Genomic DNA, 14,744 nt, shown 5'->3' on the forward strand with positions numbered 1-14,744 from the left:
GCCCAGTCAGTCAGTGATTCCTGGTCCTCCTCACCTCTTGTCTTGAGTCTCCACCAGCTCTCTGGAAGTCTCTTCTCTGTTCCTCCATCTCCCACTGGAGAGTCACCTTCTCCTGGACCACCACATCCACCTGGCTCTGGAGAGAAACCTCCTGGACCACCACATCCACCTGGCTCTGGAGAGAAACCTCCTGGACCACCACATCCACCTGGCTCTGGAGAGAAACCTCATGGACCACCACATCCACCTGGCTCTGGAGAGAAACCTCCTGTACCACCACATCCACCTGGCTCTGGAGAGAAACCTCCTGGACCACCACATCCACCTGGCTCTGGAGAGAAACCTTCTCTTCCATCAGTTCTACCTGGCTCTGGAGACTCGGTCGCTGTTCCCCGGCCTTCTCCAGTCGGTTGTGTATTAGGTTGTACCTGGTGCTGAAGGCTCCGTTTGTCTATTTCAAACATCTCCACTATTGTTTTCAGATCATCCCTCTCTTTCTCTACGTCCTTCATGTGGTTCTCTAGACAGGGCAGATATTTCTTTACCTGGTCCTCCATCTTCTCCAACTGGTTGTGAAGGCTCCGTTTCTCCTACTCCACCTCCCCTACCAAGCACTGAAGAGCTAGCTTCTCCTCCTCTACCACCTCCACCGTCTCTCTAGCCTCCCCACCTCCTCTGACATCCATTGCTTCAAGTCTCTCCTCTGCACCTCCTCCTCTCCTTTCTCCTGCTCCAGTAGCCTTTGCACCTCCTCTTTCTCCATCCTCTCCTCCTGCACCTCCTCCTCAGCCCTCTTCATCTCCTCATCTCTCTGAGCTAGATGAGTCTGTACCTCAAACAGCATTCTAGAGATGGGGGGGGGAGATAGAGCGAAAGCGTCAGAGAGAGGGGAGAGAGAGAGTCAGTCAAAATCCCATCAACCTGCACATTCAATCACCAGATATTGAGAAGAAGCCTTATGATGAGCTCACCTTGCATACTCCTTTTTGGCTTTCTCCTGAGCCTGCTGGTCAGCTAGATGTTTCTCCTGTAGTTCCTCCACCTCCTCCCTCACCTTCTTCACCTCCTCCTCAATCTGTTGATTCACGCTCTCCATCTCTTCTTTCATCTGCTTAGTCACCCTCTCCACCTCCTCCTCCAGCGCTCTACCCCTCTCCTCTGCTCTCTACCCCTCTCCTCTGCTCTCTACCCCTCTCCTCTGCTCTCTACCCCTCTCCTCTGCTCTCTACCCCTCTCCTCTGCTCTCTACCCCTCTCCTCTGCTCTCTACCCCTCTCCTCTGCTCTCTACCCCTCTCTACCCCTCTCCTCTGCTCTCTACCCCTCTCCTCTGCTCTCTACCCCTCTCCTCTGCTCTCTACCCCTCTCCTCTGCTCTCTACCCCTCTCTACCTCTCTCCTCTGCTCTCTACCCCTCTCCTCTGCTCTCTACCCCTCTCCTTGACAACTTCGTTCACAACAGCTCTGCTCCACGAAGAGCCTGAATGAAGTATGAATGTCCTGAACGGTCCGTAAATGCTGCACTGACACTGCAGATTCAGTACTGACCATAAAATTGGCTTTTACAGAGCCATGACTGCTAATACTTTACCCCAAAGTTAAAGGGGCAGTTCACTTAAAATGCAGTTTGAGATGTTTTCATCTGTCAAAAGTTAACTTTAGTGAAACAAGAGTGAAACTAGTTTTTTCCTTGTGAAAGGAGAGTGAGAGTGTGAAACTGTCCCTTTAAGCACATTCGTATTGGACAACAGGGCAGGGTCAACTCCTTACCTCTCCAGTTCAGTGGCCATGTCTCCTATCTTGCTGAGGGAGGTGGTGTGTTCCTCCTGCAGCATCCTCATTGCAGTACAGTGCACCTCCACGTCACTGCTCCTCCTGGAAGGAGATGCAACACACATCGTTGAAAGGAACAGTTTGAGCAAAGGTGAGGTGCAGAATCCCTAATCTTGATCACATAACAGGGCTCGACATTAACCATTGTAAATAAAAATTGTTGGGCAAGCAGAATATAGATTTAAGTTGTCCGAATGGACAAGAAAACAAAAAAAATACACAATATCAAACTTTTACTCCGATCAGAAATAGGATCAGATTGTCCTCTGGATGCAATGTTTTAAGCACTGTTCTCCCAATTTCTGTAGACCGCATCAGAGTAGAATTGTAATGTATATTTTTCAAATCACCAGGGGCCGGTTGCACCAGCTGGGCATAAGCCCTTCTATGAGCTACGCCTAGGTGTAAATTATATGCCTAGTAGGGGGCAGGCGTAGGGTGTTACATTGGGACCATCATCATGTGTTTTTGTTTTGTATGTTTGAAATGTTCTTGTCTGTATGTCTAAAACTGTACATGTCAACATGTTTACACAGGGCACAGCCGTAAAAGAGATCCAGGTCTCAGTCTGTTTTTCCCTGTTAAAATAAATATAAAAAATTAAATAAATAAAAAATATGCATAGAAAAGAATAGCAATCTATATTTTCAAAAACATGCGAGTCTTGGGTTCATATTTCACAACCTCTGTGGGCTTTTGGAGTTGCATATGAGCGAGTGAATAACAAATAGCCTCCACTTGATTTAGACTACATTAGCAAGCTAAATGTTTCTGATCAGTGATAGATGAACCAACTAATAGATGGGCTATACCACCTACACTTATTAGCCCAGCCAGAGAATTAACCAAATATACAGACGGCGATTCAGTGAAACAAAATCACATGGATTGATAAATCTATCACACAAGTCATGGGTGTTTGGTTGAGAGTAGGCTACTATGTGAGTGAAGAGAAAAATAATCCACTTGAGATGAGCAAACTAGACTAAAGATGATCATGAGCACTCACCTCAGCTAACATTTTCCCAACCTAATTGTAACCAAATATCCAAACGGAGATTCAATGAAAACCTAAATCTGTCCCAATCAATACAGTGCTGAAATTATCATATATTCCACACGCAGCTATTGCTTTAATTTATGAACAGTTATAGATAAGGTTATAGATAAGCATGTCTTCATTAGTTACCTTGCTTAGAAGTAGCCTACCTTAGCAATTTGATCCCTGATTAATTGAATGAGGCAATTATTTTATAAAGACACAAAAAGTATTTGGTTGTAATTTTAAATGTTGCGATATTTTATAGGCTATGAAGGGTGGCCAACCATCCTCCAGGAGAGCCATAAAGGGGCAGTGTTGTATTTGAGACAGGATGACAACACAGTCAGACATTTACAAAACAAGGTACAAACAAAAAATGTGATTATTTGTTATTGGATAAGTTAGGGTAGTACCCGATAGCAGTATTGTTTTGTCAACTAGATCCAGATAACCCATAACAACCAGTTTATACCTTTTTAACCGTGCAGCTAAAGACTTTTGCTTTAAGACTATTGGGCCGGTTTCCCAAACACAGATTAAGCCTAGTCCAAGACTAAAAAGCATTCTTAATGGAGATTCTCTGTTGAAATAGCTTTTTATTCCAGGACTAGGCCAAATTGGTGTCAGGAAAAGCGGCCCATTGAGTTGAAAATCAAGACTTAGCCTGCGTTTACACGCGTAGCCCAATTCTCATATTTAGCTCAATTATTGTCAAAATAACTGATTGGTTAAAAGATAAATTAGTGAGAAAAAAATATTAGAATTGGGCTGGCTATCAAAATAAGTATCTAATTAGCTAGCTAACATGTCATGGCATGTAGCTACCGTAAAATACGTGAACTTGTTTTGCCCTTTGCTTGGATCTGAGTAACGTTAGGCATTCATAGACAGTCCTGCACTAGCTAGTTACCAAACCAACACAAAGTTAACGTTAGCTAGCTAGTAAACAATGTTGTAGAAAATACTTTGGATAGCTACGTTAGCTAGCTACAACGTTATATTAGCTGGCTAGCTAGGCCAAAGCAACTCGTTAGTTCGCTCAGTTAAATCATTATCAATGCTTTCATGTACCGATATTTTCATTAAATCGTTTCACTGGAGCTCTTGAAAAAGACATAGCATACGTTTGAACGAAATAGTTCAATAGAAAATCAGCAGCTACAGTTTAAACGTTATAGCTAGCCACGATGAGTGCCAAAGAACTGCTTCAAATTCAAAACAACAGCAACAACACAAACCGTGCCCCCGCTGAAATGTCAAAACTAGTTACGTCATAACCAATCGGAAAAGAGACAGCACAAATTTAACCAATCAGGGCAGAGGAAACGAGACTTCCGCCAGCGCCCACTGGCCCCTCCTTCTCCTCATGATCACTGTCGCTATATTCAAATACATTTACAGTATTTCTAAATTACCATGTACACGGTCATACAGGATTCTTAATACATTTTCAGTTAGACATTTTTTATTTCATGGAAATACAACAATTTAATTTCCTTTTGCATGACCATTCGTTGTACATCTTTATATTCTTATTTTCTCATTTTTTGTATTTCAAAACATGATCACATGTACAACAATATCATGAACAAAAACCTCATGTCACAAATGTATCCTTAATGACAATATATCGCTTTTCTTGTCATGCTAAAAGGTTCGAAAATGATGCATTTATAACTTTTACTTATCAACACATTCACCCATTCAATGAACAATACGGTGTAGTTGTGTGAATAAATAAAATAAAAGGACCATTGGAACAATAACAAAAAACTAAACAAAAATAGTCAACAGAAAATGTGTTTGCTCCTTCATTGGGGTAACGATCATTTTCCTTCATAAGAATAAAAAACTGGGACAAAATATTTTGATAACACTGCTTAATCTAAAGGGGGGAAAGTCCAACAATAGTGAATACTGAATATATTTAGGACATTTCCCTCTCTCCATCTCTGGTGTGTAATTCGTACCAAAACAGGGAAAATGCAACTTCTTCATTCTTTTAATTATTCTTCTATAGAGGGAATGAGCTCTACAGGAGTTAGCTTGGTCTTGTGATCCTACTCACATCTTCCATTCACTCTCTGAACAAATCTAATACAGTAATGTCATCCTGGCCTCTTTTTTTATTTTACAACCAATAAGTATTTCAATTTTTTTTTACAAAACACAAAAAGAAACACTAGCGCAGACAAAGATGTCAATAATTTCAAAAATGATAAACAATATCACTGTATTAAGCGCACATACAGAATATAAAAACATTTCAATAAACTGACAAGACAGAGAAAAATCAAAAAGTAGGTGCGGTTTCTCATTAGTAGAGGCAAGTTATACCAAGGATGAAAAATTGAATTATTAATAATTAATTAAAAACAATAATTACAACACTCTACACTTCTCTTTTTAGCTCAACAGTGAAATTTACAATGGAGAATGGAACTGAATAAAAATATACTCAGAGGCTAACCCCCCCCCCCCCAAAATAAGGGTAAAAATAAATAAAAGCAACTAAGAAAAGCAGTCAAGTGTCCTTGTTATGCTATGTGAAACAGTAGGGTTGTGTGAGGGCAGGAGAGATGAGGTGTGGCTATGTACTCCTATGATGCTGGTTTACTAAGCATGGGTATGTCCAGGGAGATGTGGCCTGCATCCAAATGGCACCCTATTCCCTATATAGTGCATTACCTTTGACCAGAGCCCTGTAGGCGCTGTAGTGCACTATATAGGGAATAGGGTGCCATTTGGAAAACACCTGTGTTAGCTTCTGGGATTCATTAATGAATTAATTGACTTGTGTGATGATCATATCATGGATGTTATGGGGGAAAAGACACTGATGACATTGGTGTTATTAAGTATCATCGTAATATTAGCAACCATGTGGACTTCAATAAGCAATTCAATAAATGTCCGTTAGGTTTGCTTTCGTATGTAATCTACAAAATAATAATCTCAGGTCAAAGGTCATTTCAGAATCAGATTATTTGTATGCATTGAGGTTTTGGAGATTATTCCAGCATATCTATCATCTTTTATATAGGTTAATTGTTGTTGCTCGCTAAATGGTTTCTCAGAGATATCTGATAGACTGTTGAATGTGACTAGAGGGGATGCAGAGTATTACTGCAGATCGCAACCCCTCAGGATTGGTAGTTGTGTATTACTGAATCCCTCCATTTGACATATAGCCCTAGGGACAGGAGAAGGCATGCAGAGTCTGGGTGTGAGAGTCACATGGGTTGAGAACAGAAAACAAACGTCTGAAACACCCACACCTCTAAAACTAGCCTGTGGTTATGGGCCTAAGATATTCAGAGTTCAGAAAACGTTTTAATGGGTGCCATGTTGCCACCAAAAGTTCCAATACAGTTGCATTCTAGAATGCAAATTGGAATGTCATTGGTATGGAATATTTGGTGCCAAAATGGTGTACAGTCAGATAGAACTCTGGAATCCTAAGGCTCTGAGAGTCTGAGTACAAGGCCAAAGAAAGGCAGAGTGTGTGGTGATGATTTGGGTTTGTGTGTGTGTGCGTGGGTGGGACATGTATGGCTTGTGTGTGTGTGTGTGTGTGAGTGTGTGTGTAGCGTATGTGTGTGTGTAGCGTGTGTGTTCTTCTCAGCATGTTGTGGCCAGGGACTGGTGTATAGGTGGCTGGAAGCAGCGGACATGCTCCACGGTGGAACTATCGCTCTCCACAGCTTTCATGTACTTGTTGAGGATGGCAAAGATCTCGTTGTTCAGGATCTGGTATTTCCTGATGCGATCAGCCATCTTCTTCAGCGGCTGTGGAGGGAGGGAGAGCGAGAGAGAGACAGAGAGAGAGAGAGACAGAGAGAGAGAGTGTGAGAGAGAGAGAGAGTGTCAGAGAGAGAGAGACAGTGAGACAGAGAGAGAGTGTGAGAGAGAGAGAGTGTGAGAGAGAGAGAGTGTGAGAGAGAGAGAGACAGTGAGACAGAGAGAGAGAGAGAGAGAGAGAGAGAGAGAGAGAGAGCGAGGGTGAGGGTTTGAATTGCATGATAGAATTAAAACCACTGACCAGGATTGTAGTAACCAAGGACTTGGCACAATAAAGATAGTGAGCTTCCTCTCCTCATATCAATCCAGCAGTTGACATATCCCTAAATCAGTGGAGCCTGCTGAGGGGAGGACAGCTCATAATAATGGCTGGAACGGCGCCAATGGAATGGCATCAAACACCTGGAATCCATGTGTTTGATGTATTTGATACCATTCCACTTATTCCGCTCCAGTCATTACCACGAGCCCGTCCTCCCCAATTAAGGTGCTAATACCTCCTGTGCCCTAAATCCATTCTGGCATCTTATTTCTGTGTTAGCATGCTGGTTAAAACGGTGTAGATCTGAGCGTAGCGACGGTGTGTACCCACCACGTTCTTGATGATCTCGTCCTTGCCGTCCTGCCTCTGCACCTTGAGCAGGTGGTAGCAGAAGTCAAACAGGTCGAAGCGGCGCTGCTGACCCAACAGCACGATGATGGAGCAGCCTGCCCAGTTCAGCCCGTCACCAAAACACTGCCTGCAGAGGACACACACAGGGACGGGTTACGGTTACTAACTTAGTCAGTACTCTGTATTTGTAGAAAACGCTTTACAAATCAAGCTTGATTGATTGATTGAATATTGATTGGTTTATCTACTACTGTATATCTGCAGTAAACTCTTTGGTGCCCTGAGAGGACTACAGTAACTCACTCCTTACTGTGTGTGTACGTTGCCATGCCCCCTACAGTAACTCACTCCTTACTGTGTGTGTACGTTGCCATGCCCCCTACAGTAACTCACTCCTTACTGTGTGTGTACGTTGCCATGCCCGCTACAGTAACTCACTCCTTACTGTGTGTGTACGTTGCCATGCCCCCTACAGTAACTCACTCCTTACTGTGTGTGTACGTTGCCATGCCCCCTACAGTAACTCACTCCTTACTGTGTGTGTACGTTGCCATGCCCCCTACAGTAACTCACTCCTTACTGTGTGTGTACGTTGCCATGCCCCCTACAGTAACTCACTCCTTACTGTGTGTGTACGTTGCCATGCCCCCCTACAGTAACTCACTCCTTACTGTGTGTGTACGTTGCCATGCCCCCTACAGTAACTCACTCCTTACTGTGTGTGTACGTTGCCATGCCCCCCTACAGTAACTCACTCCTTACTGTGTGTGTACGTTGCCATGCCCCCTACAGTAACTCACTCCTTACTGTGTGTGTACGTTGCCATGCCCCCCTACAGTAACTCACTCCTTACTGTGTGTGTACGTTGCCATGCCCCCTACAGTAACTCACTCCTTACTGTGTGTGTACGTTGCCATGCCCCCTACAGTAACTCACTCCTTACTGTGTGTGTACGTTGCCATGCCCCCTACAGTAACTCACTCCTTACTGTGTGTGTACGTTGCCATGCCCCCTACAGTAACTCACTCCTTACTGTGTGTGTACGTTGCCATGCCCCCTACAGTAACTCACTCCTTACTGTGTGTGTACGTTGCCATGCCCCCTACAGTAACTCACTCCTTACTGTGTGTGTACGTTGCCATGCCCCCCTACAGTAACTCACTCCTTACTGTGTGTGTACGTTGCCATGCCCCCTACAGTAACTCACTCCTTACTGTGTGTGTACGTTGCCATGCCCCCTACAGTAACTCACTCCTTACTGTGAGTGTACGTTGCCATGCCCCCTACAGTAACTCACTCCTTACTGTGTGTGTACGTTGCCATGCCCCCTACAGTAACTCACTCTGCGGTGAACTCGTGAGTGCCGACGGGGATGCAGTAAACAAACTGCATGGCGCTCCAGAGGCGGTGGAACTCCATACACTCGTCAACGTGCATCACGCCGTTGGTGGGGGGCGGGCCTCGCCACACAGCGTCCTGCAGGAAACTACGGATCCTTGTAAGGATCACCTCGAACATGGACAAGCCACAGCAAAGACGCTCCTTGGTCAACAGATCCCCCTCACGGGCTATGGCTATTTGCTGAAAAAGAGGAGGAAAGGACACATTAGGAGATGGAAATAGAAGAGGAAGGAAGGAAGGAAGTAAGGAAGGAGAACATGAAGTAAGGAGGAGAAGATAAAATAGGGAAAATGTACTTGTCTTGGAACTTTGGTGCCAATATGGCTGCCCTTTCAAATTCTACATTTCAAACCAAGATTGCTGAAACTGTCTACTGGCTGTGGGTCAGGACAGAGAGCCAGGTGATAAGGTATGGATGGCAATGGCAAGAAGGTAGAGCTGACCTGAGGGGTCCCCAGCCTCTCGATGAGGGGCACCAGGTGGAGAGGAGCATATTTAGCCTCCAGCCTCTTCATCCTGACTTCCAGACGCTCCCCCTCTACACACACACACACACACACACACACACACACACACACACGTTACTACACCAACCACATCAGTCAGATATGCATTACAATATTGACTGCCTTTCCCACCCATCCACCTTGATCTACATCTGGATCCACACACCTGGACCTGGATCACATACCTTTGATGTAGACCCTGGGGAGGATGTTCTGGAAGGGGGCTGCATGAAGCAGGTCACACACCTCCTCCTGGGACTGTGGTTAACACACACAGACAGAGAGAGAGGCAGAGAGAGAGGCAGAGAGAGGTGATATTGAACAACAGCCAACATCTCTCCTGGACACATCTACACTACATGGGGTGGTTAGTGGTGACGGAAGGGAGGGAGGTGTTAAACTCATTAGTAAGAGGGGGAGTTAGAGGTAGATAAGATAAGTGAGTAGTAGGCTACTACAGTTATGATGAGATAACCCAGTGTGTATGACTCGTGCACTATGTACAGTACATCACACTGGTCTGACGTGTCATAGGTCTGGCCTAACCTCTGGTCACATTACAGGCTACTGTCACTCAGGTCTGGCTAACCAATAGGAATGGCTGGAATATGGAACTAAACTCATGGTTAAACTGGTGGTGTTAGAACAAACAGAACAAAGAAAATCTGCAAACTACAAGAGATCCAGATCAGGAAACCTCGCCTAAAAGACTATGGAAGACAGAATAATCTGCATGCAATGATCAGCCAGTACAAACACACACTATACACACACCCACACACACCGACGCAGTCAGAGGGTGAAACAGACAGACAGACAGACAGACCAGAGGGTATAAAGAGGGACAGTCAGGCGTTGGCAGAGAACCCAGTGTTGGCAGAGAGTATGGAGGCAGAAGTGGAGTTGAGCACATACTTTACAGACAGCCACCCAGAAACACACAGGTCACCTCTACCATGGGAGCCAAGGACATGGAGAGATACTTTAAGATAATCACTTTTTATTATCCATTTATTTCCAATCATAGAATAATGATTGCAATCTTGGATGTTCTTTATTTCTTTAAATTATTTTTAGTTTCAATCCTTGGCTTTCATGGTCCTCCGGAGGTAAAACTTTGTGTGTCAAAGTAAGATGGTGAATACAAAAGCAGAGAAACACAGCAGCCCAAACCAACAGAGAGAGAGAGAGAGATGGAGATCAGTCAGGGTGTGTGGCAGCCCAAACCAAAAGAGAGAGAAAGAAAGAGAGAGAGAGAGAGAGAGAGAGAGAGAGAGAGAGAGAGAGAGAGAGAGAGAGAGAGAGAGAGAGAGAGAGAGAGAGAGAGAGAGAGAGAGAGAGAGAGAGAGGAGATCAGTCAGGGAATGTGGCAGCCCAAACCAACAGAGAGAGAGAGAGAGAGAGAGAGAGAGAGAGAGAGAGAGAGAGAGAGAGAGAGAGAGAGAGAGAGAGAGAGAGAGAGAGAGAGAGAGAGAGAGAGAGAGAGAGAGAGAGAGAGAGAGAGAGAGAGAGATCAGTCAGGGTGTGTGGCAGCCCAAACCAACAGAGAGAGAGAGAGAGATGGAGATCAGTCAGGGTATGTGGCAGCCCAAACCAACAGAGAGAGAAAGAGAGAGAGAGAGAGAGAGAGAGAGAGAGAGAGAGATGGAGTTCAGTCAGGGTGTGTGGCAGCCCAAACCAACAGAGAGAGAGAGAGATATAGATGGAGATCAGTCAGGGTGTGTGGCAGCCCAAACCAACAGAGAGAGAGAGAGATAGATGGAGATCAGTCAGTGTGTGGCAGCCCAAACCAACAGAGAGAGAGAGAGAGAGAGATGGAGATCAGTCAGGGTGTGTGGCAGCCCAAACCAACAGAGAGAGAGAGAGAGAGAGATGGAGATCAGTCAGGGTGTGTGTTTGTTACCAAAGACAAGACCTAGATTCTTACCACCTGTGGAAGTTTGCCAGCGTGTAATAAAGAATAGAGTTGCAATTCAGATACAGTCAATATCAACATTTCTGGAGGGTGAAACTTTATTGAGACGGAGATAAACAGATATATTCAACCAGACAGAAAACCAAAGGTGGAGAAATAGCCTGACAAGTAGCAGTCCCTCTTTCTGAGCATGCAAAGGTGACCCTGAGAGAGAGAGAGAGAGAGAGAGAGAGAGAGAGAGAGAGAGAGAGAGAGAGAGAGAGAGAGAGAGAGAGAGAATACGAGAAGAGAAAGCAGAAATGGGAGGAAGAGGGGAGAGGAAAGGAGGGATACAGGTGAAGCAGAAGAGGGTGGGGAAAGGAGGGAAGGACAGAACAGAGGAGAGGAAGGAATAGAAGTGAAAGAGGAGAAGAGAAGGAGGGACTCACCAGAGCTTGTTCGATGAGCAGACAGAAGAGGATGGCGTTCCCCACCTCCCTGAGACTCTGGAAGACATCAGTCTTCAGCTCAGCGTACTCTATAATGTCCTTCAGCTGGTGGTGGAAGAACTCCAGGATACCTGGCAGGGAAGGAGAATCAATCAAATGTATTTTATAAAGCCCTTTTTACATCAGCAGTGAAAACAGAAAACAAAGTGCTTTACAGATACCCAGCCTAATACCCCAAAGAGCAAGCAATGCAGATGCAGAAGCACAGTGGCTAAGAAAAACTCCCTAGAAGGTAGGAACATAGGAAGAAACCTAGAAAGGAACCAGGCTCTGAGGGGTGGCCAGTCCTCTTCTGGCTGTGTTGGGTGGAGATTATAAGAGGCCAGAACACAGTTAAAAGTTACATGTTCAAAGTTTAAATAGTTGAATGTTAAAACAACAGATCCAGATCCGATCACATGGAGTTAAATACTATGAAAGGGACTGTTCTTCACTGATGGGATCCCTGAACATCCAGGTATGGTAGGATTATGAACTGCGTCATGGTGACCATCACTGTGGTCTCTATGACCCCCATCCTGCCTGTCTGGAATGTGCAGCAGCTGAAACAGGAGCTATAGTTCTAGGAGGATCAGGAAGTGCTGACAGAGATCAGGCATACAGGAAGTCCAGTAGTCTGTTACGGTACAGAACACCACTAATCTAAATAGCATATTATCCCTGCTCATAGAGAGAAATGCTAATCCATCATATCTCATCTGATCTGTCAGAGGACTATAATCTGATGGGACAACAACAGGAAGTGTTACTGTCTGGGACTGACCGGGTTTCGAACCTGGGTTGTCTGTATGAGTCATGGCTGTGTTAGCTCTCTGAGCTAAAGCCTATACATTTGCTGTAGGTTCACTAAACTACCTCCACTACCATCAACCGACCTGGGGATCCGTACTCGTGGCGCGGCAGGCGACAGATCTTGGGCATTACCTCAATCAGAGTCTTCACATACTGCAGGATAGTGCCCTGCAACTAGAGGGGGAACAGAAGAGGGAGAGGGTAGAGGGAGAGGGTAAAAAGAGGAGAGGAGGGGAGAGGGAGAGGGGAGGGGAGGTAGAGGGGAGGGGGAATAGGGGAGAGAGAGGGAGAGGAGAGGGGAGGGAGGGAGGGGGGGGAGGGGAGGGAGAGGGAGAGGGTAAAAAGAGGAGAGGAGAGGCGATTAGTCAGATATACTGTTTTTAACAGAGACTGCTATGTATGAGTACATTCAGTAAAAGAGACAAATAGCCCATAATACCAGGCTCTTGACTATCTTGAGCAGTTCCTCCATCACCACGGCGATGCCCTGGTAACCAAGGAGACGGCAGATGGTCTTGAAGTGGGGCGGGCCTACGAAGTTCCTGTAAGAGCTATAGATGTGGGAGTAGGCAATGTTCAGAGGCTGGGGGGGGAGAGAAAACTACATCAGAAACATGCTCTCAAAATAGGTACAAAATCTTCTCATTTATATAATTGTATCCAAATAGCATACAGTACATACCTTAGACCCATACAGGTAGTACGGCTGCACGTTGGCCGGCTTGTCTCGCTGAGGCTCCTGGGTAAAGGGGATGGCAGTCCGCACGAAGCTGAGGACACAGAGAATGAGCTAGAGGTCAGGGGTCATGAGTCCACTTAGGTAATGACTAAATGGAATATAGATAACCAACCGCTGAACCTGAGCGATGTTTTGGTAGACCTGCAAATAACTGTAAGCTTGTGAACATTTCCAAGACTACCAAAAATGATCCCACCCCCCACTGACCGGTTGGTGGAGCCGTTGTAGCAGTAGTTAGGGAGGAAGTCAAAGTTTAGTTCCCAGAAGACATGGAGCGTGATGCGTCCGTAGGGGGCGGACACATTGTGGTTGGCCTCGCGGAACATGGCGTCAAAGCTGTCCAGGGTCATGTGCTTCGAGAGCAGACGATGAGTCAGTCTGTTGATGTCCATCAGCCACTCCAACTCCTGATGGGGGGAATGGTGTGAGAGAGAGAGAGAGAGAGAGAGAGAGAGAGAGAGAGAGAGAGAGAGAGAGAGAGAGAGAGAGAGAGAGAGAGAGAGAGAGGAGAGAGAGAGAGAGAGAGAGAGAGAGAGAGAGAGAGAGAGAGAGAGAGAGTGAGAGAGACAGGGAGAGAGAGACAGAGAGAGAGAGAGAGAGAGAGAGAGAGAAGTGGGTGAGAGAGAGAGAGCGAGAGAGAAGTGGGTGAGAGAGAGAGAGAGAGAGAGAGAGAGAGAGAGAGAGAGAGAAGTGGGTGAGAGAGAGAGAGCGAGAGAGAAGTGGGTGAGAGAGAGAGAGAGCGAGAGAGAAGTGGGTGAGAGAGTGTTAAGAGAATTTCTATCTCTAATTCAACCTAAGCTTGAATCATTACCAGAGGTTGTAAGGCTCTGGTTTTAATCATAAATGATTCAAGGTCCACAACCAACAAGGATTATCTGTATTTTTATTCATGGAGAGCTCTGGCGCCCAAAACACATACACTCCTGTTTTATACCTCGACACACAAAGGCACCCTGCTCCGCCCACCTCTAGGAGGCCCCCTGTAACCCGTTTTCTCAGTCCCCTTCACCCTGGAATGTTTATTCCCACCCCCCTCTGTTAGTAGGTTGACAATACATTATAATTCTAACACAGTTCACACATTTATACTGTATTTGGGGTGAAATCCTTTAGTCATTATTCTTAAAATACAAATTAATCTAACAGAGAGCGCAAGAGAGAGAGAGAGAGAGAGAGGGGTGAGAGAGAGAGGTGAGAGAGAGAGAGGTGTGAGAGAGAGGTGAGAGAGAGAGAGAGAAGTGGGTGAGAGAGAGCGAGAGAGGTGAGAGAGAGAGAGAAATGTGAGAGAGAGAGAGGTGTGAGAGAGAGGTGAGAGAGAGAGAGAGAGAAGTGGGTGAGAGAGAGAGGTGAGAGAGGGGTGAGAGAGAGAGAGAAGTGGGTGAGAGAGAGAGCGAGAGCAAGAGAGAGGTGAGAGAAAGAGCGAGAGAGAGAGAGAGCGAGAGAGAGGGATGAGAGAGAGAGAGAAGTGGGTGAGAGAGAGAGAGAGAGAGAGCGAGAGCAAGAGAGAGAGAGAGAGAGAGAGAAGTGGGTGAGAGAGAGAGGTGAGAGAGAGAGAAGTGGGTGAGAGAGAGAGAGAGAGAGAGAGAGAGAGAGAGAGAGAGAGAGAGAGAGAGAGAG

At 45.6% G+C, this 14,744-nt stretch overlaps 1 protein-coding gene across 2 annotated transcripts in view; it reads right to left on the reverse strand.

The window, feature by feature from the left end:
* Nucleotides 1–4,319: 4,319 nt before the first annotated feature.
* The window catches only part of LOC121555526 (cytoplasmic FMR1-interacting protein 2), a 48,042-nt gene continuing 37,617 nt past the window's right edge, over nt 4,320–14,744 (reverse strand). The window contains exons 21-30 of one of the 2 annotated variants that reach the window (XM_041869349.2): nt 13,335–13,534; nt 13,071–13,158; nt 12,828–12,971; nt 12,472–12,562; nt 11,537–11,667; nt 9,379–9,451; nt 9,131–9,225; nt 8,629–8,867; nt 7,266–7,413; nt 4,320–6,661 (exon numbers count right to left, since the gene is read on the reverse strand). In XM_041869349.2, the coding sequence (XP_041725283.2) occupies nt 6,494–6,661; nt 7,266–7,413; nt 8,629–8,867; nt 9,131–9,225; nt 9,379–9,451; nt 11,537–11,667; nt 12,472–12,562; nt 12,828–12,971; nt 13,071–13,158; nt 13,335–13,534 (1,377 nt within the window). In that variant the 3' untranslated portion in view covers nt 4,320–6,493. Of the gene's footprint in view, nt 6,662–7,265; nt 7,414–8,628; nt 8,868–9,130; nt 9,226–9,378; nt 9,452–10,710; nt 11,124–11,536; nt 11,668–12,471; nt 12,563–12,827; nt 12,972–13,070; nt 13,159–13,334; nt 13,535–14,744 lie in introns of those variants that run through there. The other variant, XM_041869350.2, reaches the window with a different exon arrangement.

The sequence above is a fragment of the Coregonus clupeaformis genome, unplaced genomic scaffold (genome assembly GCF_020615455.1).
Source record: "Coregonus clupeaformis isolate EN_2021a unplaced genomic scaffold, ASM2061545v1 scaf0026, whole genome shotgun sequence".
Lineage (NCBI taxonomy): Eukaryota > Metazoa > Chordata > Actinopteri > Salmoniformes > Salmonidae > Coregonus > Coregonus clupeaformis.